Raw genomic sequence first — 17,284 nt, forward strand, 5'->3', positions numbered from 1 at the left:
CGCCGCCGCAACTCGACCATGTGACCTCCTCGCCGAGATCATGGCGTCGTGCGTGTCGTCCCTGAAGGAGGACGACTCGACCCCCTACGTCCAGCCGCACTACAAGGAGTCGTACCGCCTGGCCGTCTTCGCGCTGCTCTGCGGCGGCCGCGACGCCTACGAGGACTTCCTGCGCGCCGAGCAGCTCAGCCACCTGCTCTCCGACCAGGAGGTGGACTTCATCTTGAGGAACGCGCGGCTGCCGGCGCCGGAGGATGGCGGCGACGGCGGCGGCGGCGGCGGCGGCGGCGGCGGCGACCTCCCGCCGTCCACCTACTTCCCGGCGGCGTCGGACGAGGAGGTGCCGGACCTGGACCTGGGCTGGCCGGAGGTCACGACCCTGGAGGACGACACCAGCATCAGCCTGCTCTTCCAGCCGCCGAGGATCAACACGCCCACCATCAAGGAGGTCGTCCGCAAGCAGGTGCAGGAGGCCCGGCAGGTGAGCGGCGGCCAATCGCAGCGCGGGATTCCGGCGGCCATCTTGTGTCCCCAGGCTGAGGGACGGTGGTCTCCGACGCCTGGTTGCTAGGTTACGGATACAGAATGTGCGTGTGCCGACTTAATTTGAAGGGTGTGAGGGGCAAATACACACACACACACACACACACACACACACTGTCGATCCTGACCACGAGTTCCGACGTGTTTGATCAGGGATCAGCTGACGGGGTCATGTGACACGTGTGTGTGTGTGTGTGTGTGTGTGTGTGTGTGTGTGTTTGGACATGCTCTCAAAGCGATGCTGTCTCGTCAAGTCTGACTTCATTCTCCGCACATACATATACACACACTTACTCACACTCAGAAAAACACACAGAAAGACACACACACTCAGAAAAACACTGAAACACACGGACACACACACACACTTGAAAAAAACACAGAAACACACACACTCAGAAAAACACAAACACACACACATACTCAAAAAAACACAGAGAAACACACACACAAAAAACTGACACATACACACACTTCCACACACTCATAAAAACACACAGAAAGACACACACATTCATAAAAACACACAGAAACACACACACACACACAAAAACACAAACACACACACACTCAGAAAACACAGAGAAACACACACAAAAAACACACAGAAACACACACACTCAGAAAAACATAGACAAACACACACACACACAGACTTGCAAAAAAACACAGAAACACACACACACACACACACACTCAGAAAAACATGCAGAAACACACACAGACACGAAAAAACATACTGTACATCCAACACACACACAGAAACACAGAATTTTTTTAAAACACACACATACACACACAAACTGTATTTTTCAAAACACACACACACCACATGCAGACACACACACACATGATCACAAACTCTATGTGTTTCTGGAACAGAAACACACACACACCATACTTTACTGCAGACACAAATCACACATATGCATGTCACATTTCTCCGCAAACACACACCCACACACACACACACACACACACTTCCTGTCAGACAACAGAACATGAAACAGGTTCTCCTTCATCACTGGTGTTTCTGTTTTTTTAACTTCTACATCGCCGCTTCATAAAAACACACCACACAAAGAAAACACCCGCGTCGCCACGGCAACAGCAACCCCGGGTCAGGACGGCGGAGGTCAGGTTGTCATCAGGCGGCGCCGGAATCCGGCGCGGCGACATTTCTGCGCCGTTCTTCACCGTGGACGCGGTGAAAATGATTGACAGCCTACTGACAACAAGCTCCGCCCCCAGCCCATAGCCCCGCCCCTAGCCCCGCCCCCAGCCCGCCGGGCCTCCGAGCCCCGACCCGTAGGAACGGGTTTGAAAAGACGCTGAACAGGAGTCACACACACACACACACACACACACACACACACACACACACACATTTTGGCATTTCAAGACAACTTCCTGTCTGGGATTGAGATTTCCTGTTAGCTTGGATGGTCACGTGTTGTAGTCTTTTCGCAACGTTGCATTACTTTCAGGCTATTTGCATATTTTGCTATCTGCACAAATAAGTATGTGTGTGTGTGTGTGTGTGTGTGTGTGTGTGTGTGTGTGTGTTAGTCACTCCACGCCATAAAATCTTTCGGAGTGACTCACTGCTGCCATTCTTTCCTCAGAGCCGCTCCTTTTTATGAAAATCTGTATCTGGTAAAACATGCTGCAGCAGATACACACACACACACACACACACACACACACACACACACACACACACACACACACACACACACACACATTTAGTTTACTGCAGACTCAGCGGTTCTTTCTCACCTCCTGGTTGGACGTCATCTTTTGGATATCATCATGTTTGACCTTTTCCACTGCGCCTATGCTTTTATTTTATTTTATTTTATTATTATTTTTTTTTTTTTATATTGTTTTATTTAATTTTTTTATTGATTTGATTTTTTTTTAATTCGGCCTCACTGGCTATTTTTCTGTGGTCGTTGCATTTTCTAACCATCAACGCATCTGACGACTTGATGTTAGCGAGCTAGCTAGCATCTTGATAGCGTTGCTTGGCTAATGCTAACGCTCACAGTGGCTTAATTAAACAAGCCAGCAGGTTTTTTACAACATATCAACATATAAAATAAAATAGTGGCTTTTTAAATCATATTTCTATAACGTATTTGATGTAGAAAGTACAGCATTTTCCTCCCGTGATACCTCAACGTTGCACTTGCGTACAGGTTATAGCCATAGCCATGGACATCTTCACTGACGTGGACATCTTCAAGGAGATCATCAGCGCCACCCTCAGGGGCGTGGTGGTCTACATCCTGTTGGACGACGCCAACTTCAACAGCTTCCAGGCGATGCTGCATCGCGTGGGCATCAACATCCGGGAGCTCAAGGTAACCCCCGGCCGCCCGCTCTAGACGCGTTCCGACGCTGTAGCCTAGCTAACGCTCCTCCGGTTCTCCGGCAGAACCTGCGAGTCCGGACGGTCCAGGGCCAGCAGTACCAGTGCCAATCCAGCGCCAAGTTCCACGGCGGTCTGGAGCAGAAGTTCATCCTGGTCGACTGCAGGACCGTCTTGTTTGGAACCTACAGGTGAGTCTGGATCCCTTTCTAGCCCGGCACCTTTGCTGAACCAGGGGGCGGGGCTTAACTGAACTATTAATCAGTCCACCATTGTATCCCTCGAGGTTCCCGAGGTCATGGATACAACGGTGTATCCATGGTGTCCACCGTTGTATCCATGACCTCGAGGACCTCGAGGACCTCGAGGTCATGGATACAACGGTGGACTGAAGCTTCGCCTCTCCTCTCCTTCTCAGCTTCACCTGGTCCTTCGAGAAGATCAACCTCAGCATGGTCCTGGTAGTCACGGGTCAGCTGGTGGGCTCTTACGACGAGGAGTTTCGCCGGCTGTATGCCCGATCTGTGGCGCCTCCTGCCGTCTCCAGGGAGGTACCATCTCTGCGCTGCCTCCGGGGCGCCGCGGCGCTGCACTCCCCGACGTCCAGCCAGCTGTCGCTCAATCAGATCCACAACAAATCCAGGCTCCTGCACGGCGCCCGCGGCGCCCAGGACGACAGGCTCAACGCCGTCGCCATGATGACCAAGGGCTTCAGCATGCAGGAGCGGCTCCATCAGGCCCACTGCGCCGACATGGGGAACCTGGTCCGGGGCCACAGCTACGGCGGCGAACTGCAGAAGATGACCCGGTTGAGGATGGGGACCCGGGACATCGGACCGCCGGCCACTCCGGAGAGGATAGGGTCGCCCCTGAGGGGCGCCGGCGACGCCATGTTCCAGAGCCGCGCGTCCCAGCAGATCCTGAAGCACCGGATCCGCTACGGCCAGGACCAGAACCTGATCCCGTTCAACTCGGAGACGTCGCTCCACCGCTGGAAAATCGACGCCTACCTGAACGACGGCGAAAACCTCCTGGACGCGCCGTCCTTTGAGGCGATATCGCCGCTGACCTCGCCTTACAGCAGCCGCACCGGCCTCAACGAGCAGCAGAACCAGGTGATCCACAGCAGGTCCCGGGACATCAAGACCCGGCTGGAGGAGCTCAGGCAGAATCGACTGAGCCTGCAGGACTACGGCGGCCACCGGCGGAACCAGGACGCTCTGAGGAACATGTATCCGACTCTGGACAGAACCAAGAAGTCCTCTTTGAGGAACCCGGACAAAAGACAGAGCACCCCGGAACTGGAGCTGAGCATACGAGAGGCCCAGGAATCGACCGACGTCAGAGACGGTTGTCCAAGCGAGGAAGTTGATGGCGCCCGAGGGGGGTCGGATCCAAAGACGCCGCAGGCCTACGACCGGCGCGAGCCTCCGTCCAAGACGTCCTCGTCGGCCGATCCTTGCGGTAAGCCCGCCAACCCGCCGCCGAAGCTCGGCGCGCATCACCCGAGGGCACTGGAGTCATTGACCAAAATACCGGAGGAGAAAGAAGGTCGCGTCAACACCTCGGACGCCGCCTCGCTCAGGGAGAAGAAAGACGAGAAATCGAACGCGCCCTCGGAGCATGCTGACAAAACCAAACCGAACCACGGCTCCATCGGGAAGGTCCCGAGAAGCTCGGCTTCCGTCACTTCCAAGAAACATCAAGCCGGCGACACGGAAACGGTTCCGAAGGCGCCCAAAGTGTCCGTTCCATCGGAGGGTACGGCTCATTCTGCGGAGACGCCGCGAGAAGAAGCCGGGCTGCAGAGGAAGAACTCCCTGCGCCAGAAGGTGCACCAGACCGTCGCGTCGGACGAAAAGAAGGCCTCAAAAAAAGAGGAGAAGTCGCTGCAGAGAAAGGGTTCGCTACGACTCCCGAGCTCGCTGGGGTTCGGCCCGACCCGGCCCAGCGCCCAGGCCTCGTCCGTGGGCAGGCCGGACTCGCGGACGCAAAGCCTCTCCAGGTCCCAGAACTCCATCGGCGGCTCCTCGGAGACCGAGAAGCACAAGTCTCCGTTCGCTCTCGGCCGGTTGACGCCGCAGCGTCTGAGCAAAAGGAAGTCCAATCCCGAGGCGGAGCCGGACCGGGGTTCTGGGGTCGCCCCGGACGATGAGGCGGCGGTTTCCTACCACAGCAGGTGCGAGCGGGCCTACAGCCGCTACGAGTACCTGCTGAACACCAAAGAGAGATACGTGGAGAGGACCGCCGGCGCCACGCCGACGGACAAAGACCAGAACTCCTCCCAGAGCCGGCCGGACGCCGGCAACACGAGCGCCAACGCGCAAAGCGGCGTCGACAAAAAGCTGGGACGGTTCATGCAGCGCGTCGGGAACTTCATCGGCAAAAACAAGTAGACCGCCCTGCCGGTTTGACCTTGTGGACTCTTCTTTTGGAACCACCTTGTTCTCTCCGGGTTCTCCTGGTCCGTCCGACCACACGAGGTCCAAAAAGGTGCGCAAAAAGAGTCCGCGATGTCTCCGGATGGGACCCTGCGATTGACGGCCGACCCGTTTGGGCCCAACCTCGACAGGGATCCGGTCGGACAGCGAGTCGGAAGGGCGGGGTAGAGAATGAGTGAATGAATGAATAAATGAATGAGTGAATGATCTGCGTACTCATCAATGTATCCTTACCAAGACTGGTTCTAAGCGGGTTCCTCAGGTTCTGGTGTTAAAACCTCGGGGTTCTGGTTCCACGCGCTCTCTTTATGAACACGATGAACGGCCGTTTCGGGTTCCTCCGGATGTTCCGGATCTTCCAGAACCCTGTTCCGGAGTCCCGACAAACACAGGAAACCACGACCGGAACCAGACATGTACACTCCCGTTGCGTCCCGTTTTTTGGTTTCCACCTATTTGGCCGCCAAAGACTCGATAGTTGGAGATACCTCATCTTAACGCTTGGGGCTTGTTTTGTGGACGCATGAGATGGAAGCTCGCCGTCACAATTAGCATTAGCATTAGCATTAGCGATCATCAGAATGAACCAGGCTTCACGCGGCGAGGGTAGACTCACGCCTTTATTTGGAAACATCTGGAAAATGTCCACGTCTGTGCAATAACAAGCAGGGTATGAGCCACCAACCGTCAAAGGAAAGTATAAAATTAAAAAAAACGTAAATCAAAGCATTTCTCTTCAAGCGTTCTAGGGTCCTAGATGAAGTACTCCAGGCACTTGTTCCTCTCGTCGTCCAGCTCCTGCGTCTCGATCTCGAACTTCTTCATGGCGATGAAGTACTGGACGAAGGGCTCGCCGAGGGCGCTGCGGATGACGTGGTCGTCGCCGAGCGCCTCCAGGGCGTCGTCCAGCTTCACCGGGATGCCGAACTCGCGCTGCTGGCTGGGGGCGCGGCTCAGGCCGCTCTCGAAGCTCAGGTTCCGCCGGACCCCGTCCAGCCCGGCCGCCACGGTGGCCGCCAGCACGATGTAGGGGTTGGCCATGGCGGAGCCCAGCTTGTTGTCGATGTGCGTCTCCCTGCCGCCGTGGCACTTGATGTTGAAGGAGCTGCTGTTGTCGTTGCAGCCGCAGGTGGCGTACAGCATCCGCTTGGGGTCCTTGACGGTCTTGGCGATGTGGCTGCGGCAGCCGAGACCCGGCGACATCAGGCAGCTCAGGGCGGCCGAGTGGGTGAGCAGCCCCGCCAGCCACTTCCTGCCGATCTCCGACAGGTCGCCCGCCTTGTCGCCGGTGTGGAACAAGCTGCGCCGGCCGTTGGCGTCCCACAGGCTGTGGGAGAGCACGCCGGCGTTGTACAGGCCGTCGTCGGTGAAGAAGCTAGCGATGTAGCTGTGCTTGCGGGCCATCTCCTTGATGCCGGTGCGGAAGGTGAAGGCGCTGTCGGCGGCGGCGATGCCGAACTCCGGACGCAAGTTGATCTCCATTTGGCCCGGGCCGCTGGCCGAGGCGATGCTGTCGACGTCGGCGCCCATGCAGTACATGCTGTCCACCAGCTGCTGGAAGAAGGGCAGGTCGTGGTTGCTGAGCAGGGTGGTGGCCGGAAACAGGAGCGTCTTGGGTCCGATGCGGTCCGGCGCGCCCAGGACGCAGCACTCGTACGTGAAGCAGGAGTGCAGCGAGAAGCCCAGGCTCTGGAGCTGGCCCAGGAGCTGCTTGGCGATGAGGCGCGGCGAGGTGCGCAAGGGGCTGCCCGTCACCGTGCACGGGTCGCAGATGACTCGCGCCGTCTGCTCCGCCCAGGGTAGCACCCTGAAGGTGGACAGGTCGGGGATCAGGAGGACGTCGCTGCTGAAGTTGGCCGTGTTGGCGTGGTCCACCTCGTTGCTCTTGGGGCTCAGCGTCAGCTCCAGGTAGCTCCTCGGCATGGGAACCCCGTAGACCGCCTTCTCCTGCGGACACATTCGGGGGTACATGAGATTCCACCGGAAGTCAAGCACAAAAGCGGCGGATTTTCAAAATAAAGCACCAGAGAGAGTCTGAAAGGAACCAATCTGGAAACATGTGCGGCGCCAGCAAAGCAGCTGTCAGCCAGAACTCTCTGGGATGTGCTCTGAAAGTGCACCAAAGAGAAGCAACCAGCAGGGAGCAAAAAACAAATGGAGGCTTTCCTGAAGTTTGTACCTTGAAACCCCAAACAAGCTGCCAGCCACTAGGGGCCTCTAAAACACCTCTAAGGGCGAAAGAACCGGACCGGGGCCACCGAAAAGGCGAAAAGGGCGCGTCCCGGGACCTTGTTTGCGCCCCGATGGCCAACGTTCCAAAGAACCCGCAGGCAGGAGGTGCCGTTCTGCGCCTCCCCTTGAATATTTAGCTTCTAACCAATCCGTCGGACGCAATTCGAAGAGGAAACAAGAGGAAGATTACGTGGAAGAAGCGGACAGGGACCGTCTTGGACCTGGACACGCCGTGGAGGTCGGTGGCCTCGAAGCGGACGAAGTTGATGTTCTCCCGGGCGATCTGCTGCTTGATCTGCTCCATGTCGGAGATGAACCGATGGTTCCCGGAGATCTCGGGGCTCTCGTTGAGATGATCTGCGGAGAAGGACACAAAAACAAAAAAGGGAAGTACAACGGGGTACTACTCTGGTCAAAGTACGTGGACAAGGGCCTGGAGCAGAAAAGACACCGAGGTACAACCGGGTAGTACTCTGGTCAAAGTACATGGACAAGGGCCTAGAGCAGAAAAGACACCGAGGTACAACGGGGTACTACTCTGGTCAAAGTACGTGGACAAGGGCCTGGAGCAGAAAAGACATAGAGGTACAACCGGATACTACTCCGGTTTCAAGTCCAAAAACACGGAGAAGAGACGTCCAAACAAAAAGAAGAGCAGGCCAAACGCTCGGAGGCATACCCGACCCCAAATCTGGAAAAGATGCCCTCACTTTAGCGTATCCCCCTGAATAAGCTTGGCGTAAGGCGCGACCTCGGGCGCGTGGAGGGGGCGCGGATTCTGGTTGGCCGCACTGACCTGTACTGGACGCTCCGGTGTCTCTCCAGGAGCTGCCGCCGGCGAATGAGTGTCCCCGAAGTCCAGGCTGCCTATTTGTGTTGGCATCAGCCCTGAATGAGCTGGATGAATCCACGCTGGGGGGCGACTGAATAGAGCTGCTCTCTCTGAACTTGGGCCCCCTTCTGGAAGCGTCGCACTGGGGTTTGAAGGTGCTGAAAACCCTGCGGGAGGTCGTGTCGTCCCGCCGGCCGTCGGGCCGACCGCCGCCGCTACTCCCGTGAAGGTACGAGTACGGGCTCCCCGGTTTGCCGTCGTCTCTCCCGCGGACGCCGACGACGGGACTTTCCCGCAGGATGCTCTTGAGCTCCTCCATGGTCTGCCTGGGGACTCCCGCCTCGCCGTAGGGCGCTCTGGACGGCTCCCGGTCCACCTCGGGGTTGCGCGCCTGCTGGCCGATGGAGATGACGGCGGGGGCGTCCTGGGGTAGCGGGGCGGCGGGCGAGTGCACGATGGACGGACCGCGGGCGGCGGCCCAGTCCGGCGGCGGCGGCGGCGTGCACTTCCCCGTCACCCTCACGCCCTTCCTGTTGGCGAGGCTCATCCCCGTGCCGTCGATCTGGTCCAGGCTCCGGTCCTCCTGAAAGCGAGGAGACGCCGCCAGATGGCGTTAGCATAGCTTAGCGTAGCTGCGGATTAAAGCGAGGTTAGAGGCGGCGCTGTTACCTTGGCGTCCTCAGAGTCATTCATTCTTTCTTTTTCACTCTTTCATGAACTCTGATATTTGATTTCCCTCATGTGAAGTCGGAACTTCACCCGCACATTAATTTTTATACACAATTGGCACAATGGTGACGGATTAGAAAATTCCTTTTGGCCACCCCCCTTTTCGGACCCCTCCCGCGAGCGCGAGCGGTCGTCCGGCTGGAAACTGGCGGCCGCCGGCTGCCGCGAGACACCGGAGCCCGGCTGCCCTCAGCTCATTGGCTGCCGCCGCCGCTCCATTCACGGACGCCTTTGTGTCGGCGCCGGGCGAATGTGCCGAGCTCAGCGGCTCTGTTTGGCCTTCCAGAAGGATATGGGGAGCGGGAAAAAAGGGCTTTTTTTTTGAGAGAGAACAGGGGAGCGCAAGAGGACGTCGCGTTCAGCGGCGTTCCCGAAGCCTTTCACCCGACGGGAGCCGCGGGTTCCCCGCAAAGTCGACCCCAAACCGGAGATCACGATCCGGGATCTTCTCTACGATGCTTGTCCTGCACCGTATAACCGTTCACACCTTTGCACAATTTATGAACCTCCTGCATGTTTTGGGCGCTAACATGGAGCGCTAATCGCCCTTCCGACCCGGAGGTTGCCGGTTCTCTCCTCGCGCGTGCGTTCTCGACGTCTCCTTGGGCAAAGATGCTATTCACCCGACAAAAACGGAGACCATAATAGCTTAGCGCTATTATCTGCTGCTGCAGATGCATTAGATTACTATTTTATGATGTGTTGTGCAAGGAACACATGGCTGCAGAAATGCACACAGGACCCGGCAGGCTTGGATTTCGCCGCCATCTGCAGCTCTTGTTTGTTTATTCAGCCCAATCAAGGTCAACCCAGTGAAGAATTCGCCGCAAGGTTTGGGGGAATTGGGAGGAATTCCGCTGGACGTCCGGGAGAAGCGCCTCTCCAAGCAGGGTGGGGTTTTGACGGCCTGCGTCAGGCCGCCATACCGGAAGTGACGCAGGTTCCTCGGTTCCCCGCTCTTCTGTTTTTTTTTTTTTAATTTTAATTTTTTTTTTTTTTTTTTTTGTCCTTTCACAATAAGATTCCGGGCGTGTCGAGTCACGCTAACAGAAAAAAATGGCGATGATAATAATAATAATAATGATAAAAAATATTAAAGTGTTTTTAACTAAGAAACTATTTACGTTAATTTTCCGTTTACACCTCGCTGTCAACTGGGACACTTCCATGTTTGTCGCAGGTGGAAAAAAACCCGGTAATACATTTTGGAAATGTTAAATGACATGTGATTAAACCTTTATGTCGATTTTATTTTTAATTTTAATTTCAATGAACCTGCCAACGTGTGTATTTTACATTCAAATGGTCGTTTAATCGTGCAGTTGTGAAAATCTTCCGTATTAATTGATCTTCGATTTACACCAAAGAGTCCGGTAATACAACAAAAGATTTGATTGTAACAAGAAATAAAAATATACATATATGAATAAATAAACAATTAGATTCATCTACGGATTTTCTGCCTAGTAACAGCGCCTCCCGCGTCTTATTTTGAAAATCCCTCCACCGGAAGTCGCATTAGCGCTCCGTTTAATCCGGCTTGCGATGTCCCGGGAGTCCAGGAGACTTCGGCTCCGCTCGGAGAGACAAGGAACCGTCTGCATGGTGGAGAGCCGTTTTTATATTCTGACCTTTTTCTGGGGACCGGCTGTATGATTAAGTTACAATCTTCAATGAGTAAGCATATCCCAGTAAGTGTTTCTGCTTTGCTTTCCGGGAGGGGGGGCGCGGCTGCCATTTTGTGTCGGCTGGCCTTCGCTTTTCTCCGGGGGGGGGGTAGGAAAAAAAACTGAAAACGACGAAACCCCGCTTTAATTTCCCCTTAACCTCGACGTATTTTGACGATTTAGTTTCTTAAAGGTGTTAAACCCCGCACTTCGTGGTTCATGGTGTGAATTTAAAGCTGTTTTTTTAATTTTCTACCCTTCGAAATGTCGGCTGCGGTTAGCCGCTAACCGCTAGCATCGCGGTCCGGTTCTAGCTAGCCCTCGCGCGACTCGGAAGTTTGCCCCCCTCCCCCTTGCTAGCAACTGACATATTTATACTATTTTATCATTAGTATTATTATTATTATTCTATAATCTTGACGAAGGGGGGAAAAGGTCAGATAAACCCCATATTCCATGCCCCTGTCGACACACGCTCCGGACAGGTCGCCCCCGGCGAGGCGTAGCGCTCGTCACCCCCAGCGTAAAGGTGATTTCAGGGCTCCGGATGATGGCGGCCGGCGCCGCCACACAAAGGGCCGAGAAAACATCCCCCTTTTCCCGCTGTGGTTAATTAATTTTCCGTCCCTTCTTTTCCCTCATTGTCTCCACGTATCGACGCCCCTCTTTGTCTGCCGTTCGCCGGCATCTGGACGCCGGCTTCCAGGCGAGGCGCGCCGGGAGCCGGAGCTGCCGCCGCTCGGATCCAAAACTCGGTTAAAATAAAACTAAAATCGAGGGAGACCCTGCAAGAAATCGAACAACCTGTTTGTATTTTTCACGGTTATATTACGAGGTGATGAATTTCCCCGTGGTTTGTCGATTTAATCCTTATCTATTTGCTCGTCGAAGAATGGAGGGGGGAAAGTGCATCATTTCTTGCAAGATACGTGAAAGGAGTTGGGAATTCACCAGGAAGTAAATCTGCAAAGGTCACGCTTTTGTGTTTTTTGTTTAAAGGGTGACATTTATATGTGAACAGAAGGCGAGGTTTCTGGGTTTGCCTCCCTCCCCCTCCCCATTTGGTTGCAGGCCCATTTGGCCGCGGCGCTAAACCCTATACTACTCGTTTCTTGCCGTAAACCCTCCCCGAAGGTTTAAAGAACCTTCATTTCCTCCCCCGTGCAACCGGACTCGGAGGGTTTAAAGGCCCCGAAGAGGGCGGCGAGGGGGTGAGTCAGCCGATGATATCAGCGGCGTCCCGGCAGAGGGCCTCCTGCCTCCTGTTGCTCCACAGAAATGACCTAGATGTCAGGAATGACGCACGAATCCCATTGTACTCCGGCAGCCGTTAGTCAGGATATTAAACAGCACTGCAGTCAAAGTTTATGTAACGCCCTGACAGGTATGTTTCCATTTTTCTCCCCCCCTTAATCTTCTCCGGTGGCCTTCCTGAGAGGCAGAACGTCTGGAGGGGGCGGGGGAGTCAGAAGCCCCCGGCGTGTTTCATGTGGCTCGATCTTCAGGTTGGGTAACCGATGCTGCAGACTCTCCATCTGAATCTGGAAAGAACCGGCTCGAGAGGCTGGAAAAGAACCGTCTCTGCTCGGAGGGGGTGACGGCGCGGTGAATCTGGGGGTTTTATAAGTATTACATAAATCCGTTTCGTTCTCGGTGCAGAGGAAGAGGCCCCCCCCCCCCTCCCCTTTTCTTTTTTGAAGCGATAGGAGGTGGAGACCTGTTGGAGATGTTTGAGGTCAGACTGCGGGTGTGACCGAGAAGCGTGATTATCTCGATTTATTCCACGTGAGGCGGTCGGGTTCGAGCCATCGGTGTGCGCGACAGTCTGGATCGGACCTTCTCGGGTCTCTGCTCTCAACACCTGGTCCGTCTCCAGTCGGTGCCTTGGTCTGAGATGTTTCCACCGTCCTACCAGCTTTTTGGTCGGGTTAGCTAAGCGGCGGAGCAGACCAGGTTTGTTGTTGTTTGGCAACGCGTCCGTTTCCCAGCGCCCGATAGCAGCGCCGCCGCCGGCAAAGACGCACCCGTGTGGAAAGAGCCAACAACTTCCTGCGATGAATTAGCCGATAAGGCCGTCCGGCCCCGTGATCAGATCCAAATTCAGAAAGTGTCACGAGGTTTAAATTTGAGTTGGTCTCCTTCCAACCGGCTGCCGGTAATAAAGTGGGCGTGGCCAGAAGGACCCCGGGGTCATGGCGCCGCACATCTGAATCTATGTAAAACAGTTGGGTCTCTCTCCACGTGACAGAATATCACTTCTCGATTCGCATCGAGGTGTTGTGAAGCCGTGGCGCGCCAGCTCAGGCGTGTATCCTGCGGTTGATTCGATTACAGCTCGTGCGCGTCCGTCGCTGATAGTGTTTGTGTTGAGCCGGCAGTAAACAGTTTCCTGTTTTTTAATATCCTCGGCCGACAGCTGTCACACACACACACACACACACACACACACACACTCACACACTGAATGAGTTCCCCCTCGCACTCCCACCTGAGCGGACGTCGAACATTCAAGTCTCGCGAGGTGTTTATCTCTGCCGTTGCCATGGCCGAGGCGGCCCTCCCTTCCAGGAAATAGACCGATCCCCTGGATGATTTCATAACGAGCGAACAGAAGCGCTGTGTGTCTTTGTGCGGCGACTTGAGAGCTTCTTGTTGTCCTCTGGTTGTTCCGCAGCAGTTCTGTGGTGTTCTGGGTCACACATTTATGGAGTTTCTGAAGGGCAGTGGGGACTACTGCCAGGCTCAGCACGCCGCCTATGCAGACGAGTGAACGGCCCGCCTCGCCGTCGACCCCGCGCACTTGAGCCACAGGAAGGACCCCGACGCTCCGCAGGGCCCGGGACGCCTCCCAGAACCAGCGACAACTCGGCCTGGATGGGGTAACTCCACCCGCTGCGCACTGCCCCCCGAAGGCTTCCGCCTGGCCAGGATCAAGGTGGAAGCGGCCTTGTTTTTCTGTTTTTTTTTTCTTCCCTCCTTCCCTTTCTTTCATTTTTTTCTCCCCCTCCTTTTCTTCTGTTCCGCCGCGAAGGAGAAGGTCCTGAGTTGTTTTCTTTCCGATCGTCTGCCCGCTCTCGTCCGCCCCGGGTTCGCCGCCTTCTCGCTTTGTTTTTAAAAGCCTCGCCGACCTCAGAAGAAGCCGGAAGATCATTGGACGCTTTTGTCCGGCGTCCCCTCCGACTTTAACTGTTTACATCCGTGTTTTTCGCTCCGCGGAAGAACTGTTTTTTTTTTTTTTTCCCCCTCTATCTTTCGGTTCCGTTCTTTTTGTTTCCCTCGCCGACGCGATGGCTCGAATGAACCGGCCGGCCCCCGTCGAGATCACCTACAAGAACATGAGGTTCCTCATCACCCACAACCCCACCAACGCCACCCTGAACAAGTTCATCGAGGTAAGACGAGAACCTCCCCCTTCGTCGTCGTCTTCTCCGCGACGCCGTCGCTAACACGCCTGACGTCCCGCAGGAGCTGAAGAAGTACGGCGTCACCACCGTGGTGAGAGTGTGTGAGGCTACCTACGACGCCACCCTCGTGGTCAAAGAGGGGATCCAAGTCCTGGTGAGTCGGCGCCACAGAAGGTTATCGATCTTCTGGGTCGCGAGTTGTGGATGTGTCTGGATGCAGCGAACCTGGAAGCGGTCGCAAAACGTGTAGCTTAATGGACAGGAATCGCACGCCGGATTAATATGGCGACCTGAAGCTTGAAGGTTCACAAAGAGGCTCTGTCTCCCGGACCGATGGTCCTCGGGGGCCGATCCGTCTCCGTTTCCTTACGTAACTTGTTACATAACCGAATCTTTCATAAATAGCGTCGAGAGTCGCGGCGTTGCGTCAGCGCTCTGCCGCCCAATGGCGGACGAGCGCCCGGTGGCGACGTACGGGAAGAAGCGAGGCGAGCGACATTTGTCGGGGTTTCCGAGAAACGACCAACGCCGTGTCCCCGCCTCCTCTCCTCCAGGATTGGCCGTTCGACGACGGGGCCCCGCCCTCCAACCAGATCGTCGACGATTGGCTGAACCTGCTGAAGCTGAAGTTCAGAGAAGAGCCCGGCTGCTGCATCGCTGTCCACTGTGTGGCAGGCCTGGGGAGGTGGGTTCTTCATGTCAGGTGCCTCCTGGTCTGACGGCCAGGAATATAAATAGAAGCCTCAACCCTGGACACACACACACACACACACACACACACACACCCCAGGGGAGTTCTCTCCTTTGTATGTGGAGCTCAGCAGAGTGTGAAGTTGAAGTCAGTCCTGAAACAAACACTGAAGATACTGCGCTGCCGCGTCTATCTTTACTACCTGTGTGTCCGTCAAAGGCCCGCGAGGCTTCGGATTATCTCGACGAGTAAAACGGCGGCGTTCTCTCCGCAGAGCTCCGGTTCTGGTGGCGCTCGCCCTCATCGAGTGCGGGATGAAGTACGAAGACGCCGTGCAGTTCATTCGACAGTAAGTGCCCCGTCGTCCCGTCTCCGCCGCGCCGTTTCGGCGCCATCTGATGGCCCCGTGTCCTTCCCAGGAAGCGTCGAGGAGCCTTCAACAGCAAGCAGCTCTTCTACCTGGAAAAATATCGTCCAAAGATGCGCCTTCGCTTCAAAGATTCCAACGGCCATCGCAACAACTGCTGCATCCAGTAGAGCCTGACCCCGAGCCGCCGCCGCCGCCACCATCTTGTCGACGTCCTTTTCTTTGGAAAGTAAAGTCAAGCCCTCCTTCAGGTGACAAATATCAGTCGTGAGAACCGGGATTTAAAGATTTGTCCGCTCCGTTTACAACGCGCTCGCTAGAAAAGACGCCCCCCCATTTCCCCGAAATTCAAGGCGGCGTCCCGTCTTTCCGGACGCCGTCCTCCCGACCCGCTTCATCTCCAGATGCCTTACAGCCTCGCAGACCGGCGGCGGGCAGCGGCGCCCCTGGCATTCGGGAGAAGGTGTTTTGATTTTTCTACTCAGAACAAACAAACAAATAAACAAAAAAAAAAAAAAAAACGGTTGCCTTGGTCCGGAGCAGGAAGACTCCGCCCCTTTAAGGCGGAGGAACGTCTTTACTTTACTTTACTCTTTGTTTACTAATTAACTGCCGTGTCAAAATGTGATCGACTCCATTTTAGTTTGTGTTCAAACTGGATTTCCAGCGTCTGCCATCTTTTGTAAGCCTTTTTATTTGATGTCCGTAACTTAAGACTTGGATACTTGATGATTTTATGTATTTGAAAATGTGTACTATTATTAGTTGGCTATTTATACTATCAATGGATGTGTGATTTAGTACCTTGAGCGACAAAGTTGTACCCGTTCACCGACCCGTGAGCGAACATTAAAATGATACACTGAAAAAGGAACCCGGCAAAGTGGCCTTCTTTTCTCTGAGGTAGTACCGGGGAGCAGTACTACTCGAACGCATCAACACTGTTGTCAGGGGAGGGGTACTTAAGATGCTCGATACAAGAAGTTGTAGTACTAAAAGATACTGTTCAAAGGAGTACACAGAATTCTGTCGTTCTTCACAGCTTGATACTCCGCAGAGAAGAAGTACCATAATGCTTTGTGGAAGGATACAAGGTACTGCAATGTAGTACAGTAAAGTACCCTGTTGTACTGCTCTAGACTTCACTTGCGATATAGGGAGTACTGCTAATAGACTCTTAGAAGGTGTTTACGGCGTAGATACGAGGTTATGTAGTATTTTGGAACTGCATTAGCCAAAGTACACTAATGCCTCCTATAAGACTACAAGATGTACCACAAAGTACTCAGAACAGTCACACTGTAAAGAAGTACTAACTGGAACTCCTTTTTCTAACTTAAAGGTATTTCTTCACCCTCTGGTGCCAAAATGGCTGCTGCCTCCTTTCCTGTTGTGGTTTGGGAAGCTGTGATGTCACAGGGGGGTTGATGATGTCACATCGGTGATGGTGGTCGTAGAAAGGCGTGAACCCCGGATGAAATTAAAGTCCACTATCTTCATTTGTGTCCCAACTTGAAAATGGAGGGTTAAGGTTTTTAACATGATAGGTCAGATCTACGAGAACGGGTGATGTTGCCGTGGTGACGATTCCCGCCTCGCCGGTGGCGCCCCCTTCCGGTCGCCTCCGCGCACAAACACTGTCCGAATACTCGGTCAGATTAGCTGGAAATTTTAATCAGCATGAATTTAATAAAGTATAAATATAGTTGTTTTTTTATTCAGAGAAAAAAAAAATATTGACACATAAAAAAAAAAAAAAAACATTAAAAATACATGAAACTTTAAAAAAAGAGAAATTGGAAAATTAAAAAAAAAAAAACATGGTGGAACCGGAGAGCGCCGCCCCCCTCTAGAATCCTTCGAGAGGTTGTGAAAATGTGTTTATTTCCTCAGAACACGGGCGCTAAAATAAATAAGAAGTCAAACAAACCTGACACCCCCACTTTTTCCACCCCTTCCCCCGCCGTGGAGGGAGCGTCCACAAGGGGGCGCCACCGCGCGGCG

The 17,284-nt window shown here is 54.4% G+C and overlaps 3 protein-coding genes across 4 annotated transcripts; 2 read left to right on the forward strand and 1 right to left on the reverse strand.

Annotated features, from left to right (window-relative positions):
- Positions 1 to 5,559, forward strand: LOC147228447 (uncharacterized). Its single transcript, XM_086156559.1, has 4 exons — positions 1 to 481; positions 2,745 to 2,909; positions 2,984 to 3,108; positions 3,336 to 5,559. The coding sequence occupies exons 1-4, from the start codon at positions 41 to 43 to the stop codon at positions 5,311 to 5,313; spliced, it is 2,709 nt and encodes a 902-aa protein (XP_086012685.1). The 5' UTR covers positions 1 to 40; the 3' UTR covers positions 5,314 to 5,559.
- Positions 5,560 to 5,975: 416 nt separating this feature from the next.
- Positions 5,976 to 9,644, reverse strand: lgsn (lengsin, lens protein with glutamine synthetase domain). The gene is made up of 4 exons (XM_086156561.1): positions 9,092 to 9,644; positions 8,387 to 9,005; positions 7,781 to 7,947; positions 5,976 to 7,305 (listed from the first exon to the last, which is right to left on the reverse strand). The coding sequence occupies exons 1-4, from the start codon at positions 9,113 to 9,115 to the stop codon at positions 6,112 to 6,114; spliced, it is 2,004 nt and encodes a 667-aa protein (XP_086012687.1). The 5' UTR covers positions 9,116 to 9,644; the 3' UTR covers positions 5,976 to 6,111.
- A 1,041-nt stretch (positions 9,645 to 10,685) lies between these two features.
- ptp4a1 (protein tyrosine phosphatase 4A1) lies at positions 10,686 to 16,154 on the forward strand. Of its 2 annotated transcripts, none has more exons than XM_086156562.1 (6): positions 10,686 to 10,842; positions 13,493 to 14,210; positions 14,284 to 14,376; positions 14,777 to 14,907; positions 15,188 to 15,262; positions 15,333 to 16,154. In XM_086156562.1, the coding sequence occupies exons 2-6, from the start codon at positions 14,106 to 14,108 to the stop codon at positions 15,448 to 15,450; spliced, it is 522 nt and encodes a 173-aa protein (XP_086012688.1). In that variant the 5' UTR covers positions 10,686 to 10,842; positions 13,493 to 14,105; the 3' UTR covers positions 15,451 to 16,154. The 2 variants fall into 2 exon arrangements, with proteins under 2 accessions (XP_086012688.1, XP_086012689.1); XM_086156563.1 differs by having other exon boundaries at positions 10,694 to 10,828.
- The last annotated feature ends 1,130 nt before the right edge of the window (positions 16,155 to 17,284 follow it).

Source organism: Fistularia commersonii, chromosome 12 (assembly GCF_037954325.1).
Source record: "Fistularia commersonii isolate RoL2024-O1a breed Wild chromosome 12, RoL_Fcom_v1.0, whole genome shotgun sequence".
NCBI classification, from domain to species: domain Eukaryota; kingdom Metazoa; phylum Chordata; class Actinopteri; order Syngnathiformes; family Fistulariidae; genus Fistularia; species Fistularia commersonii.